Source organism: Mastigoproctus giganteus, chromosome 11, assembly GCF_048544385.1.
Source record: "Mastigoproctus giganteus isolate SK-2022 chromosome 11, ASM4854438v1, whole genome shotgun sequence".
Lineage (NCBI taxonomy): Eukaryota > Metazoa > Arthropoda > Arachnida > Uropygi > Thelyphonidae > Mastigoproctus > Mastigoproctus giganteus.
In genome coordinates, this window is record NC_143585.1 from 34,692,090 (window position 1) to 34,719,002 (window position 26,913).

Sequence of the window (26,913 nt, forward strand, 5' to 3'; positions counted from 1 at the left end):
TCAATATTAAAATTTGAAATTAAATGTTGAAATTATTTTTGAAAATTATTATTTAATTATTTTTTAAAATTGTATTAGAATTTTTAATTTAATTTAAAATTTTAATTGTAATTTAAATTTTAATGTCATTTAAATTTTTAATTTTTAATTGTAATTATTTTTTTAAATTTTTAATTGTAATTTTTTATTTTTAATTGTAATTATTATTTTTTTATTTTTAATTGTAATTATTATTTTTTTATTTTTAAATATAATTATAATTTAATTTTGATTGTAATTATTATTTTTTATTATAATTTAATTTTAAATTTATTTAAATTTTTAATTGTAATTTTTAATTTTTTTATTTTTAAATATAATTATAATTTAATTTTAAATTTATTTAAATTTTTAATTGTAATTTTTTATTTTTTTATTTTTAAATATAATTATAATTTAATTTTAAATTTATTTAAATTTTTAATTTTAATTTTAATTTAATTTTAATTTTAATTTAATTTGAATTTAATTTTTAATTTTACTTTAATTGAAATTTAATTTTTAATTAGAGTTTTATTTAATTGTATTTAATTTTATTATTGTAAAAACATACTAAATTCAGTTATATGCTATATTTGATATTCCTAAATGCTATGTATAGAACATTAACTTGAATATATTTTTAAACACCCTTTTTTGATTTATAATGAATATTTATAAAGATGAATTTAATTAAAACAGTTTCCGACATCTTGCAAAATTTATTATATAAATTTCTAAACTAGAGCATATATATATTTCAGACAGTTTAGCCATCAAAATGAGCATTTCCATCGCTACAATTATTATCAAAAATTTTGAACAATTCTCTTTCCTTTATAAGGAATCGTTTACTAAGAAGTTTCATCCACAGATTTTTAAACAGAGCCAGAGATCTATAAAAAATCTTTATTCTGTCTTGGCATAGCATCATGCTAAAGAACCGATACCAGTTCGATGTTCGCATATCCTAGTAAGGTTAATGATCTAGATAAGTTAGGCTGATGTACACAGGTTAATCATTTCATTGCGGAATGGCAGTGCCACCGTACAACCACTCAGGTTTCAGCGAGCTTCATGTAGACGGCAGGAGAGAGCAAGTTGACAAAGTTGCTTCTATGATATGAGTCTTAGAGAATACGAAAGAAATGTCAAAGTTTAATGGAGATAAATATTTAGAGAAAAGTGCAATATTCGATTGGTACATATGCATTAAGACTGCCTTGCAACTGCCAGACAAAATATCAGAACTTGCAACTGTTGGCATATTCTTGGACTCTTCTGCCAACCGGCAGTCCGCCGAAAATTGATTGAACGTTGCCACCTTTGATTTCGCGAATTAAATGATCATCCTGTGTACGTATTGATCAGATATCTGATGACGTCATGGTGATCAGCGACCTGTTAACTCTGGCACGACAGACACAAGTCGTTTACTAATAAATCTATCTATGGGTTTTATTTCCCTCCTTTAATTATTTTAATAATACAATTAAAATAATTAGAGTAAATTGCATTGCAATTTGTCCATTAATGTCAGGGACAAAGTTTACTTGTTTATCCCCAAAGAGTTTCCAATTTCCGGAACACGACCATGAGTCTCATTATCATGTATATAAGCTGAACCTGAGTGGGTCATTATGTTTCACCAAGCTCAATAGCTTTCCCATGTAACAACGAACCTGTATAAGTTCTGTGACAGACTATTATCATTTGAAGTTAATTTATAGATCTCTAGATGGAAATAACGAAGGTAATGACTCGTTTAAAGTCATGCTTAAAGTAAGAGATATTTTGTTTTACAACACTGCTTAGTCATATATAACAGGTTTGAGTGTATCGGTTTCACGTTTTTTTGTTAATTCTTGAAAGTCCTGCATGCTCCGCAAAACAGCTTCGGTGAAGCCAACTCCCAGACTTGCTCTGGAAGTTCTCAGCAGAGGAATGAATCCTTGATATCCTGGAATTGGAAGTGCTTTTGAGATATCGGAAAGTTGCCTGTAGGCAGTCATTCTGTTGATTGCTCTTGGAACAATAACTTCGTCGGTCGTAGGTTTGTTCAAGGGAAGCACAACTCTTTTGTACGACAAGTCACGGGGCTGGGAGTTGTACTCCTGCTGACGTTTTGAAAAGGCCGATAAACAATTTTCAGCTTCTTCGCTGAAGGTATGCCCATTGGTGAACTGGCGACCAGGTAAATGACCTAAGAAAACAACATAAAATTTCATAATTAGATTTTAATCCTCTAATGATAAACTAAGAGTCCTTAACATTAAGAATAACACTTATGCAGAGTTAGGTTCAGCAATGAAATAAAGTTTCTTGTGAATATTGAGACGATGGACGGTTTTTCATGATTTTCACCATCGCTCGTGGTTAGAGGCGTCAAATATCTGTGGAGCGAGTCCCAATATTAATTGTAATAGAGGGACCCATATACACTATTATGAAAACAATAAAATGGGCAACGAATTTTAAGCTTTTGGTGTTATCCTCCAGAAATATGGTACTCTCATGGATTTTGATAAGCCAGATCCAAATTTGAAGCCAGATATTGCCGCCTAGCACCCGGAGATTTAGATATGAATGCAGATTATGATTATCGGAATTGAAGAAAACTAGACCTTCATATTAACACGGCCCAGGTTACTTAATGTAAACAAAGATGTATAGAAAAGAAAAGATGATTTCTTTTCTTCTGTAATAAGAAGAAAATATAAAAGTTTATATACAGACGAATATATAAAGAAAACGTCCCAAAAGGGTCAATCAGTGGGAGATATAAATTTGTGTGCTAACGTTGTTATTTATATTAATAATAAAGTGCATAAAAGCACCGTCCTCCCAACACCGGGTGGGAACTATCTCAGTTCGCATCCTGTCAATAACGCGGGGATTTTTCATCAAGTCTTCTTAACTTGGCTGAGTCAGTCAGTCTCAGGCGAAGGTCGCAAGGCATCTTGGAAACTCGGGTTTTTCTATATAAATTCTTCACTTCATCGGCAGGACTCGAACTCAGGTCTTTTCCACCCGGTGTGGGGAGGACGGCGATCCCACCAGTTATGATACCCACGTGGGTGTATCACGTCCTTTAGTGATTCCCATGATCAGTCGCCGGAAATGTAAACCGGCATTCAATACACAAGATGGGAGAAGTTGCCACATTTTCCAAAGAAACAGTGGCAATGCTGAGAAACCTTTTCATTGACCATCTTATTTCTAAAAAAAATATGGCCCCCAAGATCCCCAAATTCAACTTCGATGGACTGTTATTTGTGGGATTCTTTGAAAGGCAAAGTGTATACGTGGCAACTGATACCAATCAAAATTAATATATCTACCTTCTCAAAACTCATCATCAAAAAGATCCCTAGCATAACTGAGATAGTCTTTCACCACTCAACTTCCAGCAGACCCCGTCGAAATAGCCAAACTACAAGCAGCCACCCAGGAACAGGATAAAATCTGTAGACTGGATGTTTCATTCCAATAATGTTTCTTTCTTCACCCAGGATACAGACTGTGACCGATTGTACAAAAAAAAAAAAAAAAAAAAAAAGAAAAAAAAAAGAACTACCAGACTGAGATTGTGCATCGGGTAACACCATCCTGCCAAACAACTACCAGATCACCATTGACCAAAAGAAAGTCCTAACCAATTAATCATGTGACTATTTTACCCTTTTTATATATTCATAATATGCATATATGTAATATTGTCATATACACTGGTGTGCAAAACTTAAGGAACAACACTATTTCTAAAGGTTACAACCACAAAATCAAACGAAACAGCCTATGGCGATTTGCATAACTGTGGCCGTTCAATAGAAAGCTGGTGCACATGCAAAAATTTGAATCGTGATGAGAGGGCTCACCTAAACAGATAAAAGCAGCAGTTCAGCAGTTGTGTGCAAATTACCGAATGGTGAGCACGATTCTTCAGACGTTCGATTGGTTTCATACAGTGCTACAGACAACGAAATGGCCAGTAGACAACACTGGATGACTTTACCCGGGGTCGAATAATTGGGAAGCTCGAGGAAGGTCGAAGTGCGAGGAGTGTGGCTGCAGAGTTCGGTATCGCCCATGGCATCGTCTCACGTGTTTGGTCGGCCTTCAGAACGACAGATACAGCTGTTTGAAGGACCAGTGACGATCGTCCACGAAAAACAACGCCCAATGATGACCGCTATACACTCCTACAGGCCAAGAGGGACCGACACCAGACAGCGGGATCCATTGCAAACCAGCTGCACAGGAGCACAGGATTTCGCGATTTACTGTGGCCAGGTGACTCCACTGTTTGCCCCCGACGGCCAGTACGCTGTGTCCCTTTAACACCTGCTCATCGGAGACACCGTTTACAGTGGTGCATTGAACACAGGGACTGGACAACAGCGCAATGGGGTAAGGTACTCTTTACTGATGAGAGTAGATTCAGTCTCAGCAGCGATTCTGGACGTCGGCTAAATGTAGCGAGAGGTTGGCACACGGTATCACCCCGCAAACATCACTGAAAGGGATCGATATGGCGGTCGAGGTGTTCTCGTCTGGGGAGGCGTTATCTTGGATGGACGTACACAACTCCAGATACTGGAAGGCGGTACTGTAACCGGTGCACGCTACTGTACTGAGGTTAATCCTTCCCCGTGTGCGTCTGTTCCGAGGTGCATTGGCCCCGAGTTCGTGTTTATGGATAACGCCACATCGCACTGGAGCTGTTGATATGCTTTTGGAAAGTGAGGACATTGTTCGTATGGATTGGCCTGCCCGTTTTATCGATCTAAATCAATCGAACACATATCGGACGCTCTGGGGAGACGCCTAGCGGCACGTCCACACCCACCAGAAAATGTTCACCAGCTGAAGATGGCACTGACAGAGGAATGGATGATGTTACCGCAAGAACTTATCAACAAGATTGTTCTAAGTTTGGACAGGCGGTTCAAAGTCTGCATCGACATTAGGGGTGGCCATATCTCCTACTGAGGACCATCTCTTCCCTTTGTTCCATCTTTGGCAGTGATGCATCTGTATCATGGCAGCTATGTTTCCATTTTTGAATAAAGCCCCTCTGTACCGTTTTGTTTCCGTTGTTGTGTCGGTTTTGTTTCCTTCATCATATCTGTACCTCACTAGGGTCCTTTGGTATGCTTTTCCCATATCGGGGCCACTCCTATGAGAAGCTACAAGTGAAAACCTGACTGGTCCTTAAGTTTTGGACACAAGTGTACTGTCGTTGAACTGAGATTATTCCTTAAATGTTACTCTCCTTGTATATAACAAGAAAACCCCCTGGCTTCGAATGCCGTTTCCGTGGTATGGTGTTCACCTTAATCTGATTTAAATAAAATAAATAAAAATAATAACCACAGATTGGACGAAATGAAAGCCCAATACACAGAATTAAATTTCGAACAGGATGTTCAAACCTTACAAAAGATGTAAACGAATTTGAGGAAAAGAGAAAAAGTATAGATATAAATGGTTCTTATCGTTACATGTTCCATAAAATGATCATCTCATTACTACGTTTATATTTCAAATAAACTTTCTATTTCTCTTACCTGTATATCCAGAAACGATCATTCCATCTGTCAGGGGATTTCGAGGTGCTTCTATACCGACCATGTCATCGATGTCCTAACACGGTAAATATTTAGTGTTGTTTGTCTGAAATGTTTTTCTGAAAAGAAAAACACTGCCTAGAAAATCTAAATTTCTATAATAAATACCTAGGTTTCTCCTTAACTTAAGGAGAGTTACCACTTGTTGCTAAAGGGTGCACATACCATGCAAAAATTAAACATATAAACCACACTCCACACGTTTCTCCTCGTTATAATTATGGTATCATATTTGTATGGTCTTAATGGTAAGTTATCATTAATATATATATAGGAGGGGTATCGTTTAATTCGCGGACTGGTGCAAGATCTTATCTTAATTGTCATCTGAATCTTCAGTGGATTTCTCCTTCTCGAAATACTCTCCCTTGAAGTTTACACAACGGTTGCCTTTCAGAGCTTCCTTCAGACATGGAAAGAGAAAGAAATCACACGGGGGTAAGTTCGATGAATGTGGCAGAACCTCGGTACCTATAGCAGTGATCACTGCCTGCACAATATTAGCTGTATGGGGCCTGGCATTGTCTTGATGGAGTCCTACCAAGGTACTCATTACCATACGCCTCATTCATCTAACTGTTTCCGATGCATTTAAGCCCCGTCTAACACAATAACGAATCACATATCGCTGTTCAATCTGTATGTCCGACATGGTATTTGCTTCAAAACGATCTTCAGTGACACGCGGGTAAAAAACTCTCTTCACGCACCACTAGCTCGACAAGTACTGGCATGTGCACACGGAGTCTGCTCAGTAACGATTAGGGAGAGCGCCTCTAGCGGCAGTTATGGAAATTTCGCGCGGTAAACATAAAATCTTGCACCAGTCCCAGCATTAAATGATCACCCTTCGTACATTAAAACATTTTATTTGAAATACATGTAAGTTAATTTTGTATTCTCCCGGGTATTTAGATAATCCATGACCTCTATATGTATTGATCTGAAGACTTCATTTTGTGAGACAGTGATTTTTGTAACAATCTTTTCAGTTGTCTGTTTTTAATAAGCTGCGATCTACACTTCCTACCATGACTATCCGGACACCAATCCGATAGTTGGGCATGTCCTACCAAGGCGCCTCCATAGCCAGGTGGGCAGGAGCAGCAGTCATGGCACACGCTTCTTGATTAGACCAGGGTTCGAGCCCGTTACCACCAAAATGGAGGATGCGAAACGGTCAGGGAATGACCACCGCATATCCTGGAGCAATATGGCCTTAGTTGCTAATGCTCCTAAAAACCAAATAACAAACAACAACAACAACGTCCTACCAAACATCGCGTGTCAATTATAACTATAAATATGCTCGTAGGTCTTTCAGGAGACAGTGGTACTATTGTGAATGATAATGGGCGCCACATAAGCAATCCATCTGTACGTGGCTTTTCAACAGCACTGAATCCTTGGGTCGACGATTGGTGTGATTTGCAATTGAAAACACCTGGTACTGAAACCATCACGAAACGACCAGGAAAACCCTCGAAGCTGATGGAATGTGACAGGAAACCCTGCTTTTCAGGACTTCCATAGAGGCCCTTAGTGAGACGATTGCGACACATCAGCACTAGTACAATTTGCAGAACGCTCCTTGATGTCAGGTACCACGGTCGTGCAGTCAAAATGCCACTAATCACCCTGAATAATGCCAGACGCCGTCTAGCTTGGTGTAAGGTCATTCTTGGACCGAATAATAATTGAAAGTTGTGCTTTGGAGAATAACGAGTCAAGGTACATGGTCTACCAGTCTTACGGTCGTGCCAAGTGTGCCAAATGCCCGGTAAAAGCTACCTACTGGACTGTATTCCCCTGACAATGAAGTTTGAAGGAGGCAGTGTGATGGCCTGGATTTTTTTTTCTTGGTTTAGTCTGTGGCGATTGGTTGTTTTTGACAAAGCCGCCTGGAAAATAATGTTTTACTACATTATGAAAAGTTGGACTGGCCTGTCCAGACCCTTGACGTCAGTCCTACAGAGAATCCTTTGGGATGAATTGGATAGTTGGGTGCATATGAGGAGAGACTGCCCAAGAAAACAAAGACTGAACTGGTGGTCGTCATGAAGGCCGAATGGCGTAAAATATTGGACACTAGTGCAGAGTGTTCAAGAAGAATAGGTTTCCTGTAAATAAAGGTTATTTTTAGATATTCGGATAATTAATGGTAGGACAGTGTATATTGAGCCATCATAATCAAACTTCCTTTTTAATTATATTTGTTTAACTTTTAATGCTCTTCCACTCATTATTTCTTCTCCCTCTTTATGAAAACTTGTCTTTAAACAGTTGCCTGACTCAGCTTTTCATTTCGTGAGAAAAATAATGACATTCTTCAATGTCAATTTTCTGTCCTCCTCTGTTTCCATTTGCTTTTTCTATTTTTAGACGTTCCTTTGGTGTCTCCCTTTTTGTAATCATCGTTGACCTTCACTTTGCCTTCCTTTGTATCGACACTGATACAACCATCGATAGTCACGTGGCATAAAAGGAAAGAAAAATGTAGTTTCCTTTGCGGTGATGAATATATGTAAGATCTTGACATCACTCCAAGGCTAAGGCAAAAAAGAAAGTTCATTAGCATCATCCTGATTAAGGCAGCCCAATTAAAGATTGTAATCTTGATGACTGAAATAATTATTAAAATTGTTCAGATGGATTTAACTACCAATAAAAGATAACTGTCTTTGCTTATCTTTGGATTTTAAGTGTGCATTTTTCAATTCTGGAGAAATTTGTTAAACAATTCTGAATTGTAAGAAGCCTCTCATAAAGGGTGTACATCTGCGTTAGACCTTATTTATGGTGACTATACTGTAGATGTGAGTACAAGAAGTTGGGTAAGACGTTCAAAAGACAGCCTTCTGTCGGTAAAGTCATGACGACACTGTTTTTGGACAAAGACAGGGTCTTGCTTGTGGACTTCTGAGAGCGTGGAACCACAATCAACTCAGATCGATATGTGGAAACGCTTAAAAAATTGAAATCCCGCATCCGTAGAGTTTGACCGGACAAAAACCTTAACGCGGTTCTTCTTCTCCATGACAACGCGCGATCCCACACCAATCCGCGCACGATGGAGGCCATTACAAAACTGGGGGATCTTGCATCTTCCGGCTATCACCTCTTCGGCCTGCTGAAGGATGCACTCCGTGGATGCCCTCCGGAGCAAGAGTAAGGATTTTTGCAGGATTGGAATACAGCGTCTGATGGTTAGAAGCTGCAGTGGTTAGAAGAGCGGTCCTTGCAAAATGAGTTCAAATCACTCTCAAAGGAAGCAGATCGTTCTGGGAATGACGGGTTACATCTTGAACGAGTCACATGGATTTTCATTCAACAAACGGCAAACGTGATTCCATGGTGCACGTAATTTAAAGATATTTACTTTGTGCGTGCATGTATTTGTGTGTGAATGTTAAGCGCCAAAGTAACTAAGGCTGTGAGGCGATAGTACATTGTGTCTTTAAATTGTCCACCGGTATGGGGAGGATGGGAATTTTATGCACTGTACCACCGGTGAGGACACGATGCACACTGATTCAACGTACTATTACACGTTTTCAAATAAAACAACGTGGTGAATTCAAATTATAATAATAACTGGATCCAAACTTGTCGCTGATATCCATATTGTCTAATTGTTGCTGAAGTATTTTCGTGCCGATTTTAATATTATGCGGGCTGAAAAACCCGAAAGCATTCACGACGTGAACCCTACTTCCTCAGCTTGAGATCAGCTAATTACAGCCTCGATTGAAGAAGACTTTTAGAAATTGTTCCAATCGTCGACAGGAATCGAACCCAAGCATCTCTGAACTGGCCGACAACGAAGTATCGTGCAGACCAAGTAGCCACGGAGGCCATAACGTAGTGGTTATGAAAACACGATCTTTATATCAATATACACTGTGCTGCAACTTTATTAGGTACACCCCTGCTGTGCACACAAATGATTTGTCCCACAACGTTGCAAGTCACAGGACCACAGTTGTGGATATAAATGCAGCAGAACAACCTTTCTAGTATCAGTTAAGCGTACAAACCGTAACAAGAATGGGGAAAAGGAGTGATCTAACGGATTTCGAACGTGGCATGGTAGTAGGTGCAAGACGTGGTAGACAAAGCATCTCTGAAACGGCGGCAGTTCTCCTGAACTTTTCACGCACCACAGTTTAAGGGTGTATCAAGAATAATGCAACGAACAGAAAACATCCTCTCAACGGCACTCCTGTGGAAGAAAATCGCTTGCTGATGAGAGAGGCCAGAGGAGGATGGCTAGAATTGTGCAGGCAAACAGACGAGCCACAATGTCGCATACCACATCAGAATACAACTTTGGTGCGCAGAACAAAACATCGCAACAGACCACTAGTCGCACTTTGTCGTGAATGGGCTACAACAGCCGACAGCCACATCGCGTACCTTTGTTATCAACAAAGAACAAGAGAGCATGCCTCCTGTGGGCACAACAACACCAGCACTGGACTATCGAGTATTGGAAAACAGTTGCTTGGTCTGACGAAGTTCCTGGTGCATCATGTTGATGGAAGGCTCAGAATTTGGCGAAAACAACATGAATCCATGGACCCGTCATGTCTGACGGGTCCATGTGCAAGGTGGTGGGGGCAGTGTTATGGTGTGGGGAATGTTTTCTTGGCACACGTTGGGTCCATTGACACCCATAGATTCACGTCTGAATGCCACATCCATTCATGTTGATAGTTTATCCTCAGTCAGATGGTTGCTTCCAGCAGGATAATGCGCCGGTGCACAAAGCCCGAACCACTATGGAATGGTTCCAGCAACATGACAATGACTTTTCTTTGCTGCAGTGGCTCACTCAGTCCGTGGATCTCAATCCTATTGAACATCTTTGGGATGAGCTGGAAAGGGCTGTTCGTTGCAGGCCTACACCTCTGTCGAATCTCAAGGAACTGCGTGACACACTCATGTCTGCATGGTACTCCATTCCTGCACAACGATTTTAGCATCTTGTTTTATCCATGGCTAGACGAATTCAGGCTGTTTTGAAGGCTAAAGGAGTCTCAACACGCTACTAGGTAGGCGTACCTAATAAAGTGGCAGTACAGTGTATGACTGGCTGTCCTGAGGACTTCGTCAAAATCATGCTCAGAACGAATATTTTCAGTCGTGTGTTAGTTTACTCAAAAAAAAAGGCAAAATGCGGTGGCCCAAAGAGGTTTCTGCATAGTAATGAAGATTTATAATCATAAAAAAGTGTTGCAGTGATTCCACCACAGTTATTCCCTTCAGAAGTTTTTCCTACTGTCTCTATTTTAAATTCTGATAATACCATAACCATACATGCAGACTTGTTAAACGTAATTTCTAAAAATTCTACGTGTCTGCAGAAAAGAAAACTTACCTGAAGTCTCACTTGAGAAACTCTTCCATAAGTTCTGCCCACAAAGTTCCTTAACCCAGGTAAAGAACCCGTATATCTAGATAACGATAGTAAACATAGTTCATTAAGCAAACACTGCAATCTTTGTTTCAGGAAAAAAAATACAGAAAATTAAAAATATTCGGTAACGAAAAGCAATTTAAAATTCCGAATTTTATAACAGCTCATATGGATCTATGCGATGAGATGGAGCATGGTCGTGTTGGAACAAAGAGGACCCATTTCCATAGGACTGCCATAGTGGGATATCACGAAAAAATCACTCTAAACCCACACTCGACTGTTCGATCTGAAGTTCATGTAACGCAACTCGTCGCTCTGTAGGACCTGTTCAAGAGTTAACTTTCACTACTTTCTTCATGGACCTGCGATCTCTATCCATTTTTCTAACCTGCTTGACCGTTCGTGCTCACCTGTCCAGTCCTCGTTCTTCCATTTTCTCTCTACAGGAGATACAACAGACTGAGCGAAATTTAAACGTGTGATCTTCACACTTACTGGCAAATTGACAACGTTGTGTCCAATGATTAAATTCTTCAGAGCATTTTACCCTCACTCATTCTGCTTGTTTGTGGCATCTCTGCTGCTACCAGTGCACTTTAAGACTGGGCTTTGCTCTCCATACAACTTCGCACACTTGGATAAGTGTCTAAATACTTTCGGTTGTGTACACTACATTATCAACAGGATACAATTTGAAAAGTTTTACCAATCTTCCCGGAAGTCCTATCTTAAACTGTTGGGATGAATTGGCGTCGTCTTCGGGTCATGCCAAGACCTCCAGAATCAGCGTCTTAATTAACCGCTGCGTTGAAGAATAAATAAACGTCACACTAGTTCTACCCGAAATATGCATTCATTTGCCCAAATGTATTATGTTCGTGAATAACGTGTGTTCTCTAGTCGATTTGCCTGTTTGCTGGGCGAAAAAAACCAAAGTTTCCGGGTTGGAGGCCTTCCCATCTACGCCTGAGACCGACTAACTCGGCCACGGAGTGAAAAATAGATAAAAGTCCTGGCGTCATTGACGACATTCGAACACGGGCCTTTTTCACCTGGTGTGGGAAAGTCAGTGAAAGTGCCACCATGCTACCAGCGCAAACGCTGCGTTCAAGAAAGAGGAAAAATGAACCAAAATACCACCTTCTCGTTATCAAAAGCTGGTTCGGAATCTATCGGCACAGTGTGTAATTATGGAGGACAACTTATTAAATACCGCATCGATAAAATGTTCTTTGAAACATGCAGGTGACCGATTACTTTTGGAAATATACTGTGTATATGCACTAGTGTGCAAATCTTAAGGACCAGTCACCTGTAGCTTCTCATAGGAGTGGCCTGAATATGGGAAAAGCATACCAAGGTGAACTTCGTGAGGTACAGAAACGAAGGAAACAACACCGAAATAAAACGGTACAGAGGGACTTTATTCAAAAATGGCAACATAGCACTTGCTGCCATGGTATACATCACTGCCAAAGATGGAACAAAGGGAAGAGGTAGTCCTCAGTAGGAGATATGGCCATCCCTAATGTCGATGCAGGCTTTGCACCGCCTGTCCATACTTAGAACACTGTTGTTGAAAAGTTTTTGCGGTAATATCGTCCATTCCTCTGTTAACGCCATCTTCAGCTGGTGACCGTTTTCTGGTGGTGTGTGGACGTGCCGCTAGGCGTCTCCCCAGAGCGTTCCATATGACTTCGATGGGATTTAGATCGATGGAACAGGCAGTCCAATCTAAACGAACAATGTCCTCACTTTCCAAAAGCATACCAACAGCTGCAGTGCGATGAGGTGTGGCGTTGTCATCCATAAACAGAGAACTCGGCAAATGGCACCTCGGAACAGACGCACATGGGGAAAGGATTACCTCAGTACAGTAGCGTGCACCGGTTACAGTACCGCCTTCCAATATCCGGAGTTGTGTACGTCCATCCAAGATAACGCCTCCCCAGACGAGAACACCTCAACTGCCATATCGATCCCTTTCAGTGATGTTTGCGGGGTGATACCGTGTGCCAACCTCTCGCCAGATTATCTGACGTTCAGAATCGCTGCTGAGACTGAATCCACTCTCATCAGTAAAGAGTACCTTACCCCATAGCCCTGCTGTCCAATCCTTGTGTTCGATGTATCTCTGTAAACGGTGTCTCTGATGGGCAGGTATTAAAGGGACACAGCGTACTGACCGTCGGACGAACAGTCCACCTTTATAGAGTCGCCTGGACACAGTAAACCGCGATAACCTGCGTCCTGTGCTCCTGGTGCAGCTGGTTTGCAATGGATCCCGCTGTCTGGTGTCGGTCACTTTTGGCCTGTATGAGTATATAGCGGTCGTCATTGGGCATTGTTTTTCGTGGATGACCACCGCTGGTCCTTCGAACAGCTGTATCTCTCGTTCTGAAGGCCGACCAAGCACGTGAGACGATGCTATGGGCAATACCGAACTCTGCAGCCACACTCCTCGCATTTCGACCTTCGTCGAGCTTCCCAATTATTGGACCCCGGGTAAAGTCATCCAGATGTTGTCTACTGGCCATTTCGTTGTCTGTAGCACTGTATGAAACCAATCGAACGTCTGTAAAAATCGTTCTCACCATTTGGTAATTTGCACATAACTGCTGAACTCCTGCTTTTATCTGTTTATGTGAGCCCTCTCATCACGATTCAAATTTTTGCATATGCACCAGCTTTCTACAGAACGGTCACAGTTATGCAAATCGCCACAGGCTGTTTTGTTTGATTTTGTGGTTGGAACCTTTAGAAATAGTGGACCTTAAGTTTTGCAGACCAGTGTATATGAGTCGCATTAAGTATTTTTATTTCAATAGTTTAAAGCTGCAATTTCTTAGTGGAATTCTTTAATAAAATTGGCCAGTTTCCTTTACAAGAGAGGTAGCGAATAAAATTTCCTTCCGTCCTAGCTGAATATCAATAACCAGCCAAACGCAACTTATTCTTCTACCAAAGAACAATTTCGTTCCAAATCGTCTTTAATATTGAATATTCATGTGCCGGTTCAAGTTCAAGCTTGCCAGGTGGCGCTATCGCTTCATTGTGACTCCTATCGTGAGAATTCGAAAGTAGCTATTGCATAACATTTACAAAAATTTCAACCTTCAGTTATTATAATGTCTGCATGCGAGAGATATTATGATAAGATAGATCACGTTTTCTTTTAGCAGATAAATTTATTGCAGCAAAATGGAAAAAGCCCGAACTTATCAGTAACAGATTATAAGACTGTTAAAAATCTTGTAGTCAGTTCAATAGTTTCATGTTCAATATTAATTCATTAATATTAATTAACTATTGTATCAATATTGTAATTATTAACCACTTTTTCCAATACTGTTCCTAAACAAGTGATTAAATTGAATTTGGTTATGTATACAGTATTAATATTACATCCTAAAGCCATCCCTTATGCTCAATGAATTAAGAATGATGAAGAAGAATTAAGAGAACATTTGGAGAGATATACGACTTATGTACTTACCAGAAACAATGAGACCTCTTCAAATAGAATTGCTGAAAGTAACTGAGCAGATTTTATTTTATCCGTGTTAGGCTGAGAAAAAAATTGAATTAATTGGTAGAAGGAGTCGTGCTCGGAAAATTAACAGAAATCTGGGATAGTCGCCCACGAACAGCCTTTATAACTCCATTTAATGACCTGGTTGACCCTTGCCAGATGTAGGTCATATGACAAAAATCAGATATATTTAATTACATTCCTCGTTTGGAATCACGTTTCATTTATCTTAATTTTCAAAGTTTTTATTAAAATAGGACCAACTTGTTTATCAATTGTTATTAACATATTTCTGCTATCTATAAAAATCAAAAAACTTAAATAATATTTTAAGAACATTGAACATTGTAGAAAATTCCTGGTGTTTTGTAATAATATAAATTGAGGAGGAAGAGCTGTACCATATAAAATTGAACACCTGTCACTTAGGAAGAGTGTTCGGTGTAATTTTTTTGTGTTTTGTGATAAACAAAGCAAGAAATAAGGAACAGAATGTTGAAAAAAGAAGTGCTATTAAAAGTTTGTATAAATAAATTTATTCCATGAGAAGTATTTGCAAAAAACTAGGTGTTTGCTCTCCTTTAAAAGGAGTGCAAATTAACATTCGATGATTCAAGGAGACTAGCAGATTAAAGGACAAACCACGATCAGGAAGACCGCACGTAACAACTGAAGCACAAGATAAGACCATAACACTGATTTCTAAACGTATGTCACGAATTATTGCACCTGAAATCCGAGTTGAGTTCAATAAGATCAGAGAAACTCCCGTGTCTACATCCGCTGTAAAAATTCCTCTTAAACAAGCAGGATTTCGTGGTTGGGTGGAGATCCGAAAACCCTTATTAAAACCGGAAAATCGAAAGAAACGGTTGGCTTAGGCTAAGAGCCATCAACATTGGACAGCTGAAGGATGGAAAATCTTATTGTGGATGGATGAATCCAAATTTTAAATTTTTGGATCGAAGCGGACAGTTTATGCGAGATCATTGTTTAGTGCCTACAGAGAAGCACGGTGGTGGTTCCATCATGATCTGAGGTTGCTTCTGTTTTTCTGGAGTGGGTGACATCCTTAGAATTGAGGGAATTTTAAGAAAAGAAGGCTATAAAGGCATTCTTGAACATGATGCAATCTCGTGGAGGATATTTTGATGAAAAATGGGTGTAGTTGTTAATATTAATCATTTCAATACTTTTTTTGCTGTAAATTTTTCAATGCTTAATAAAAACTCTTAAAACACTTCGTAGTGTTTTTTTTTATATTAAACCTTACATTCTCATTGCTAATTTCAAAAAGAAATAATGAAAACTATTGTCATACGCTGTGATTTAGGGGAGCGTATGTCCTGTTTATAGTTATTGAAATGATTAGATCTTCAAGATCGCCTTATTCCATTAATATATGCTAACAAAATAGAAACTGTTTAAATGTCATGCCATATTCCATGCTCAAAAAACCTTTTCATTATGTCTCACTCTGCTTATGATATATTAATTAAAATCCCAGTATAAAGTTTGCAAAGTATGGCGAACATTTGATTTCTCCATCAATGTTAAAAACACACCCTGAAATCCGTTGATCCGATGTATAAAATGCCATTCGCAATTCTTGCATTCCTTTAACTGACCTTTCCATGACATTTTTTCCCTTCATGTTAAAAATGTTTGCGTGCCATAATAGTAATTCTCTTTTGTGAGATCTGTCACGCGTGACCTTTCTTTATACACCTTCTGTGTCATCACAGACTAAACTGGCAGCAAAATCGGATTCTGGTATGATGATTTACATTGGTGGCAAGAGAATGAAACGACAGATTTGAGCCATTGTGGGTGAAAGTGGAGTTTAACATGACATTTTCGATTATTCAAGTTAGTTTGAAAGCTTGTTAAAGCACGGACAAAAAGTAAGTTGCCCTGATAGCATCAGGGCAATTTACTTCTAAATTTCCCTGGTGTTATCAGAAATTTAGAAGTAACTAGAAGTAAAACGAGCTCCTCTAATCCTACGTGGCCGTCTTCAGAATATAAACAAAAAATTTCTTTATTATTTATTACCTTTTCTGGTTTTTTGTTGCTCAATAACTCGGGTTTTCATCCCGAGAATCAAGAAAGGTAGCCAAAAAAAAACACGCAAATAAACAGACACGATGCACAGTCGCCTCACGTGCCCTACACCCATGTTCATAAGAACTTTTTCTACTTGTCTTCGAGTGAGGAATAGACTGTTGTTAATTATGTCACATAATTACAGAACACCCTGTATACAAACTAAGTTTATTCTTCTTAAACCTGCTGGCTTCAAAAATTTGTGTCACGTTCGAAGCAATTTAATTAACCTGGTTTTTAAAAGACGGGGATGTAAAGTTAGTATTAATTCAAGAAATGGGGTCAGACAGAGGTTAAATTATGTAGCTAATTTGAAATAGGCCAAAAGCATCATACAGAGTGCTCCACTTTCTCATGACAGACGTACCTGTTAAGTATAATCGTGACCCGAACACTTTCTCCTAACACTTAAGTGGAGAGGTCTGACGCGAATTCGAAAGCACAGTTACCTCCTCTTGTTTGATAACTTATTTCGTTTGATTTGTCAGTGGAGAACAAATTATGATTCATAAAAACTGCTTTCCTTATCATCCTCGTATATTGTCTCGTTTTCGATCCACCAGCAAGAATATTGAGATTCATCAAACAATAATTCTCAAGAGGACCAGTAATTAGGATTATATTGTTATATTGCGTGTTAAATGGAATACCTTGCCACCTTGCGTGCTTGGAACCACGTGCATAGAAATTGATACAGTCACGAAACATCGTGTGAACTTATAAATTGATAGAAATAATAGTAATTATTATTATTACAATCATGATAGCAACAAAATTTCCTGTAAACCATTTTCAAGTCCATATTCAACAAGAAATTTCCTCCTTTAAAACCTAGGATCGATCATGAGTTTCAGAAGTGGAAACAGAAAGAAGACTGGTTCTGAAACGGGTGAGCCGCCATTTTAAATATAATACCATAGTATTTATTTTTTGTCTTCTCTTAATATGAGATTACCACACTGGGAAGGCGAGTTATAATTGCCACAAGCAGCAATTACTTTAACAATAGATCTGTGTTGAGTTGTATCTTGCTGACACAGAGTGTAGTACTTGCATGATGGCCACGGCTCCTTATTTCACGAAAATCGTGCCCAGATAATTTGGCACGATTTTGTTTCTAACAAGATTATGCAATCATACTGTACAAATGTCCCCTTTGATATATGTTCAAGAAGTTTTTTTGGGGAGAGTGTTGCAATTTAAAAAGACGATCCTTATTTCTTGAAGGCTTAAAAAACTGAATACCATAAAAATTGGAAAACTGTAAACAGCGAACACCACATAAAAAATCCCTACACAGTCGTAACCTTGAATTCAGTGATAATGTAGCACCGTGACATTTCACTTTATCTGAGTGCAATGTCAACGGTTACTTAGCATTATATTCAAGAGTTTGAAGAGAATTCAAGAATGACCAAAGGAAGAATAGTCTGACATTAATACATTGCCACCAATTTAATAGAGTAGAAAAAGATGGTATTGGAAAGTTAGAGGGATGAAAAGTACTGACGCCTACAACAGCTAAAAGCTGATCTGTTGTCGCACTGCATCCTCCGTATTTGGTGGTCACGAGCTCGAATCCCGGTCTAAGAAGAGTGTGCTACGCACTACTGCTCCTACCCACCTGGCTACAGAGGCGCCTTGGGTGTGTTTTCTGGTCGATTTGCCTGTTTTGCTGGACGAAAAAACCTATCTACGCCTGAGACCGACTAACTCAGCCAGTGAGTGAAAAAAAACCCACTAAAGTTCCTAACGTCATCGACGGGATTCGAACACGGGCGTTTTCCACCCGGTGTGGGGAGGACGGTGATGATACCACTGTGCTACAAGCACAGACCACTGAAAGTGGACAGCAAAATGAACGAAGGAGAAATTTTTACTGTTATGAATAATTTCAGTATCATTCATAGCAGTGAAAGGAGCTTAAATTCAAAGTACGCTGAAAGAAATTTAGGCTAGATTGTTAACAAGATAAATAAAATACAAATACGTCACCATGTTGCCTTTCACTACGGTGCCTTTCATGTAGGAAGTTTCCCTTTAGCCAGCGAGTTACCAGTATTAATTACCACGTGGGTGGTTGAGACTGACGGTGCCAGAAGCGGCCTCAAGTCTATCAGCGCCCTGTGCGAGAATTTTTGGTGACCCTCTCCGACTTGAAATTTACAGCAAACCAGTGAAGTTTTGGGGCATTTTGCGCCCTCTAAATTTTGGCGCTCTGTTCGGGGGAACCGTTCAATCGTGCCTCAAGCCGGCCCTGGTTGACAGCTTGGAGAAGTTCAAAAGTTAGCAAGTAGTTACGTTACCAACGTGATGAAGAAGTCGAAGGGAATCATTTTTATTTTGTTTTATTTATTTAATTTTTTGGCTGGGGTATAGTTAACTCCTGAGGCTTCCTTGCACAATATGACTAATATGTGTGATCCCTTTACTGTTTCCTTTGAGGTTCCATCAATTACACGGGTCCTACAGTCATACTTGTTATAAACGTCCTGTTATGGTCTGCTATTCTCATGGCAGAAATTTAATAACCACAACAAGGTTATTCAGTTCTACTTGTAAATAAGCTCATTTGCATAACACAAACTGACAGATTTTTCCATTCAGGTTGATCTGTTGTCGTTTGAATCCCAGATGTCCGATTTTCTAATATTATTTAAGTTAATAATTCGAAGGTAGCCGGCGCGATGGTTGTTTTGTACTTTCAAAATAAAAGCAGAAATGAAGGACACAATAAATGTGATAAAGTTTTATACCACGTAGTGGTAAAACTGTTCATCTATTTTCAGTACAGGAAAAACGCTTGTTGTAACAATGTCTTTTCATCCCAACTGTACAAAGCTGCAGATCACGTTTAACTAAACAGGAAATTCAGGTTGTTTTTACAGTCTTCTTGACTGGCTATAGAGATCACGGCACCAGCTATAGTGGTATGGCATGCAAAGTTATTGTCGAACCTACAAATTTAAGAGATAGAAAATTTGGAAACTTTGTCCCTTTTGGTGACATCTTTATTGGAAAATCACAGCGAACCCAAAGTTTGCAGAAAGAATGTTTATAGATTTAAGCACCTAGATTTAAATGCGATCATTCATATCTATGTGTGGCTTGCATCAAGTTTCTAATCGATTCAAGAGTGGAAGTAATATCGAAAAACTTTACAGTAAAACTTTGCTTTTGTAATCAGTTATTTTATAGTTACTTTTCCAAGTGTTACTTCTGTCAACCCAATGGGTCAACGCTAATTAGAACTTATTTTTCTTTTCGTTTTGTTTAATTATGCTAAGGAAGAGTCAGTTTTATTAAAATGGTTAGGCTTTCTTACTAATATTAGAGTACTAATGCTTTCATCTCTGAGGTCTGAAAAGAGTATAATCCGAATGAAATCTTATACAGGATATTGTGAAATCTGTAACATAATTTTGCCATTTCCAATAAATCTCGAGCCCTCGTGGATAGCACAGTTGCTATAATCACTGTCCTTCTCAGACCGAGTTAAAAAAACCTGAGTTCGAATCGTGTGAATAACGTGAGGAATTTTTATGGGCCTTTTTCAGAACGTGGCAGAGTTAATTGGTCTCAGGCGAGGGCAGTATGGTTTTTCTCCCAAAAATTCGGTTTTCATTCAGACCACAGCAAATTGACTACAGAACGCACACAAAATTTAGACATATTGCACCCAGTGATCATTGAATTATAACCATCTACCTAATGCCTTAGTGCCTCACCGTTCGCTCCGATATCAGCTGCTATTCGCCAAGCCATTGACTCCATTAGATGTCTGAAGACTTCCGTTAGGGACCTGCAGCCGTGCTGCCTGCAAGACTTTCAACAGTGCCGGAATAAATGAACATTGTTGTCCATACCTCACTTCCCGTTTCAAAACATCTCACCAGTGTTCAAGTGGATTGAGATCAGGAGAATTTGGAGGCCAATCAAGATCGAAGATGTTTTCACTGTGTTCCTCGAACCACTCGTGCACAGTGCGGGCCGGATGACATGGAGCATTATCGTCCTGGAAGACGCCGTTTCTGTCTGGGAAACAATGCAACAGGCCAGGGTGCACAGGTCTCCTAAGAACTGCGGGTAGACCTCATCAGGAAAATATTATATCCTAGTTTTTGCCAGCAAAACATGCTCCATAATAAGAACCATCGCCACCTGACTGGACAGTGGGCACCATGCATGATAAGTCCATGGAGTGGTGTTGCTTGCGCCACACACACACACACGAAGGTGTCCGTTGCCATGTTCAACGTCGACGATGATCAGAAGTGAAGAGAGGGTGGCTCTTGGGTTGTCTGCTGTGGAACCCTATCTTCTGAGTTGGCAGCGCATCGTCATTTGGGATATTGTTCTCATATTGCAATGTCAACTGTTGCACAATGATCTGCCGTTCAGCCTTTACAACGCACTGCATACTTCGCTCACTACGAACATCCACCCTGCGTAATCCTTTACACTTCTATCGGCAGATGGTGGTTTGCTCCGTTCCACACCATTCTTTGTACACCTTAGCCACAGTCAACTGTGAGCAATCGACAAAATGTGCCGTCTCCAATGTGGAAGCATCCGACGCAGGAGCTCCCACAATCATACCCTGTTGAAACTCCCGTAGTATCTGTACTACTTTATCACTTTGACTTGCACGATCAGATGCAAATTACCACTGCTTTAGCGTACGAAGCTGTTATACACTTATACTGCGATCTATGCGACATAGTCCATTACGGATGAGGTGGTCACACTTCAGTGATCACTGAGTGTATATATGGACTGTTGTCTTTACATGTCTAGGAAAGATAATGAGAGTCAGCACTTAGGATATCTTTTTAATCATAATTTTAATTTCTCAACGTTGTAGTCATAAATTTAAGCTGTGTCTCTTAAAAGAGATTCCTTGTGTTAATAGAAAACGGATCTTCCTTATTTTTGTACGAGTACAAGGTCTGTAACCCTCGTGTGTAGCACAATGGTAGGATCCTCGTCCTCCCTACACCGGGTGGAAAAGATCTGAGTTCAAATCCCGTCGATGATGGGAGGAATTATGGGTCTTTTTTACAACATGGTTGAGTTAGTCGGTCTCGGGCGCGAGTAGCATGTTTTTTCTTCCAGAAACTCGGGTTTGTCCAGCAAACAGAAAATCGACCTCATAACACACGCAATTTACAGACAATATACACTGAGCAACATGGCCTTAGTCGCCGATGCTCCTAAAAACCCAACAACAACAAGGACTGTAGCAATTTAAAATGTGACTGATTATCTCTAATAGCGATAATCAGTCACAGTATCAATATTATAGGACCGGCTCTTCAAAGACAGGCAAAAATATGTAACTTACTTTTATCCAACATTAGAATCCATTTATTACAATAATGAATAAAACCGTTATCTTACTAATACGTATCAATCAGAAAATTATCAAAACTGGTCATGTCACTGCAGTGTTGATAATACTACAAAAGCTCAAATCAGATACTTACCCAGGAACCGGATAAAAAATACGTGGTCGTCCATATATTTCCCGAGGATGAACACCTGGTACCATCTTTCTCCCCCCTCCCTCCCACCAGAAAAAAAAAAATCCCAATGCACTTGAAAAACTCTTTCTGTCGAAGCCACCCAAACAACTATCAGTCTGTTGGCGAGCACCTTTTCATTTGCTCTGCTTGGCACAGAAAGCACTTGTCCAGTTCTGGTTGTCAAACAAAGTGCTACACGCTACCTTCCACCGGTTTCTATGGTTACAGTTGTCAACAATAAGTCAGGGTCAGACTGGCATACTTACCCCTAAAGCTGTTAAGCAAGTTTCTGTTGTTTAATGTTATGTAAGAAATATTTTACATCAACAGGAGATTGCAAATAACCAATAAGAATCATTCACGTTTTTTTTTTTAATTTTTGCTTATATATTTTTCGTAAAATATTCGAATTCTCTTAAACTCCTCTGGGTACGAGAATAGTATATTCACAAATGTATATTCATCGTTGATAAGCTATCTTAATGATATATTTTACGTAAACTCTATTAAGTTTGGACTTAAACGAATACTGTGCGGGCTTATTTTAAAATAGCATGGCGTAAAGCACGAAGTGCAGATGGTTGTAACAGCTTTTTTTTCTTTTCTTTTTCATTCCGTTCGACGCACTGTCACGTGACTCAATGCACACGACATAAAGATAAGATTATCTTTGCATTTTATGCATCTGTCGAAAATTTTATAAAGGTGATTTAGTATTTTTACTGTACCTTCAGTTTCCGAATGTTTCGAGGTTCTAACACAGGAAAGAAAATCCGATATGGCACCGTTTAATTGTGTCGTCTGACATAATACTCAGACAGACGTACAACTGTTCCAATGTCTTGAAGATTAGCCTGCCATGTTTGCACGCATTTTGTTCTCAAGGAGTTAATAGAACTGATTTCAGCCGAGACATAAAAGCGGTTTTATTATCGAAGAATTAATAAAGGTATAGATTACAGTTATTTTTTTTAACTTTTATTATAATATTAATATTTTATTATTGGCAAACCAACAGTTAGATGACATTTCAGCGTAATATACTGTACTAATAATATATAAGATGAATACGAAAGTGAATACTGCTAGCTCCACCTGGACTTATTTTTAAAAGGGCTGAAATTAAATCAAATTGCATTGATAATGGTTACCTATATTATTATTATTATAAAAATAATTTATTATTATTATTAACTATAGATAATACAACGTTTTAATAAAAATTAAATATAAGAATGATGTAAAACTTTTCGAGAAAGATGTCGCTAGTTATATAAGTATAATGTAAGGCTTCTAAATGATATTACAACGTGGATCATCCGAAACCTCGATTATTCGATCTAACGAAGAAACTTGAAGATAAATCTCTCCTGACGAGTTCAACCTACACTAGAAATGAATAACCCAGGAGTGCTTGAGGGTGTTGAGTTGTGTAGTCCGGAATTCTGTTTATCCGATTTATAGTAGAAAACGATCATGACCTAACCTAAGGGGGCTGACATTGTTTTTGCCTTGTTTAAAAGACAACATTTAAGACCTTACAGCAATATCAGTACTGTCGCAAAAGCACGACTATACTGAGTGGCCACTTTATGAGGCGCACATTCCCCTTTCAGGAAACAAAGCACCCGTTCAGTAACATCATTACATGTTTGTACTGTGACGCAAAGCTGGCTGGCAGATATGTGGGGATGCTTCATGTTCACAGTTCAATGCGAGAATGCCCAAACAAAAGATCTAATGACTTTGAATGTGGCATAGTAGTAGGTGCTAGATTCCTAGTATGAGTATTTCTGAAACTGCAGCCCTGCTGGTGTTTCTTGTATGACTGTGTATCAAGGTGCATCCATCTCCAGTGCATCAAGGTGCCCTCGTGGGTAGTATTGGTAGGGTCGCAGCCCTCCCACACCGGATGGAAAAGAATTGAGTTTGAGTTCCGTCGATGAATGTGGAATGTTTATGGGCATTTTTCGCAATGTGGCTGAGTTAGTCGGTCTCAGGGGAAAGTAGCATGGTTTTTCTCTAGCAAACGCGAGAGGAAAGCCAGTAAAACAGAAAATCGACCTCCGAACACTCGCAATTTACAGACAGTATACAAGGAGCAATATGGTTTTATTCTCCAATGTTCCTAGAACCCTATAACAACACCATCAAGACAGAGTCGTCCAATTCAGTTGAGTAACGAAATAACATCCAACCAAAGGCGATTTGTGTCTGAAATATCTCGTTGGGAAGCTAACGGAGGCAAAAAGACTTATGCAGGGTAACAGGTTGATTAGTTGGTTGTTGTTGGTTTTTAGAAGCATCAGCAACTTAGGCCACATTGCACTGTATATAGTCTGTAAATTGCGTGTGTTCTGTGGTAGATTTTCTGTTTGCTGGATGGAAAACACGAGTTTCGAGGAGAAAAAAACATGCTACCCACACCTGAATCCGACTAACTCATTCATGTTGTGAAAAAAAATTCATAAAAACTCCTCCCGTCATTGATGGGATTCGACCACGTATATTTTCCACCCAGTGTGGGGAAGACAGTGATTCCACCAACTGTGCTACCCACAATGGCTATCCGAAAATATCAAATATTGTAAATTGGATATTTTCCGATACTTCCTACAACAGCATTGATTTATAGGAAATTGAAGACAGTAGATGTAATTTAATGGTTCCAGCGAAGAGGATTAATATCAGGTGGACATACTTTTTTGTTTAAAATTTCTTTAAATTTTATTCACTAGTAGATAGAGTTTCGGTAACAGTTTAATTTCTGGAATACTTCTTTAATTTAAATTCTGTAATATATTGTAAATTTAAATTTTAAAATCTATATATATAATCTTTATTGTGTACAAAATGATGTATACAATTTACCCTTCACGGCAGGAATGCCAGGGGCTTCACATTGGCTGGTGGACAAAAGCCTTGAGGATGGGGCCCACATCGAAGTTCGGGTTCATCCCCCAGGGCCAACAATATAATAAGTTTCAGTTAAATTATTCACAATATATTCATAAAAATATTATGCAGTATTTTAGACATTATATACAATATTATACAGACATCCTTTTTAAATTTATTATACTGCGACATTACTGTGCAGTTTGCCTGGTTGAGTTTAGGTCATCAAGGATCTCTCTCCGGTATTTGCGATCCTTGGCAAATTTGTAGAGGTCGCCGTCGATTGCTTGGACTGTAGTGAGCATCCGCCTGTGGAGAAAACGTTCGCTAAGGGCTAATCTATTATGGTTGGCTATAAGTGTTTGGGCTGACCTCAGTCCGGGTTGAGGGATTCTCCAGCTGCATAGTTCCCATATGTTTGGCTCCGAGATTATTCCAGTGGTCATTTTGGCAGTTAGTGTGAGGCGCCTTTCCATTATAAGGTTTGGCAGTCGGGCAAAGTTCAGTGCGGTTGCCATCGCAGTTGTTCTTTGCTGGGGTTGACGATGATGTTTATGTGTGATCCAACGAAGGAGCCAGTATTCGGAGGAGTACACACGCTTGATATTCGTGGGGGCTGAAGATGCCCATATTTCTGAGGAGTATAACACGGCGGAGGTGTATACGTGTATACGTGCCGCCGGGTCACATCCAGATCCTTAACTTGAAGTAGTTGTTTGGTAATCCACCGCATTTTGCAGAATTTTGTTATGAGTTTGTCAATGTCCATCTAGAGAAGCTTGGACTTCAGTGGGTTGATGCTTCAACGAAAAGATAATTGGGGCTGATTTTGCAGGATTAATAAGTAGTCCAAATTGATGGAGATAGGATTCTAAGTCGTGTAGCTTTCGATTGATGTTTTCATTAATTTTTGAGATATGTTCGCCCTGGTTAATCTGGGTGTGTAGCTTAATATCGTCAGCATAGCAGATTATGTCTTCTCTCTCTTGAACAAATGGAATAATGACTGGAGTAAATAATGCTCCGGAGAGGACTCCGCCTTGGGGAACTCCCGCAGTGATTTTTCTTGAGATTATATCTTGATTCGCTGTAAGAACAATGATTCTGTCTGATAGCAGAGTTGTGATAAACCACAACATGTCACCTTTTATATGGAAGTAATTTTCTAGGAGGGAAATCGTTCTTTAATCCAAATTTTACCTAATAATGGTCGTTACTAGATGTACTGCCCTCGTGGGTAGCACACCGGGTGTAAAAGACCGGAGTTTTATGAGCATTTTTCGCAAGGTGGCTGAGTTAGCGGTCTCAAGCGAAGGTAGCATGGTTTTTCTCCCGGAAACTCGGAATTTTCATACATCGAACAGAAAATCGACCTCAGAACACAGGCAATTAACAAACAATATTCACGCAGCAACAATATGGCCTTAGTCGTTGATGCTCCTAAAACAACAATCTGCTTACGTTACAAAGTCCAAGGACATCGTGGCTCAGACCGAAATGCCTGTCGGCATTTCCTGTTTCTGTTCCTGCTCCTGTTCGAGTTCCTCAGTTGTATAGCCTATGGCATATACCCTAGGGCCGATGGTCAAGTAAACAAAAGGATCTAAACCGATGATCCTTTTCTTTGATGTATGGAGTGTACTAGTCTCAAATTAGAACTTGGTGCATTTATGTGCCATGCATGTTAGGGGCGCAATAGACCTAGAGGTCCGCGACGGATGCCCTTAGTTAGCAATATATATATATTGTAATATTTATATGATGTTCATTTTCCAGTATTTA

At 39.3% G+C, this 26,913-nt stretch overlaps 1 protein-coding gene across 1 annotated transcript; it reads right to left on the reverse strand.

The window, feature by feature from the left end:
* Positions 1-720: 720 nt before the first annotated feature.
* Positions 721-22,414, reverse strand: LOC150077890 (sperm-associated microtubule inner protein 5-like). Its single transcript, XM_090384763.1, has 4 exons — positions 22,195-22,414; positions 11,029-11,104; positions 5,589-5,664; positions 721-2,221 (listed from the first exon to the last, which is right to left on the reverse strand). Exons 1-4 carry the CDS (start codon positions 22,257-22,259, stop codon positions 1,830-1,832), a joined length of 609 nt encoding a protein of 202 aa, XP_090240889.1. The 5' UTR covers positions 22,260-22,414; the 3' UTR covers positions 721-1,829.
* Between the last annotated feature and the right edge of the window lie 4,499 nt (positions 22,415-26,913).

Excerpts from the sequence above, each read along its gene's own strand:
- LOC150077890 (XM_090384763.1), bottom strand. The coding sequence starts at position 22,259 with ATGGTACCAGGTGTTCATCCTCGGGAAATATATGGACGACCACGTATT. Across the intron at positions 11,105-22,194 it reads ATTTTTTATCCGGTTCCTGG|ATATACGGGTTCTTTACCTG; the intron begins GTAAGTATCTGA and ends ATCGTTATCTAG. Across the intron at positions 2,222-5,588 it reads GATCGTTTCTGGATATACAG|GTCATTTACCTGGTCGCCAG; the intron begins GTAAGAGAAATA and ends TTGTTTTCTTAG.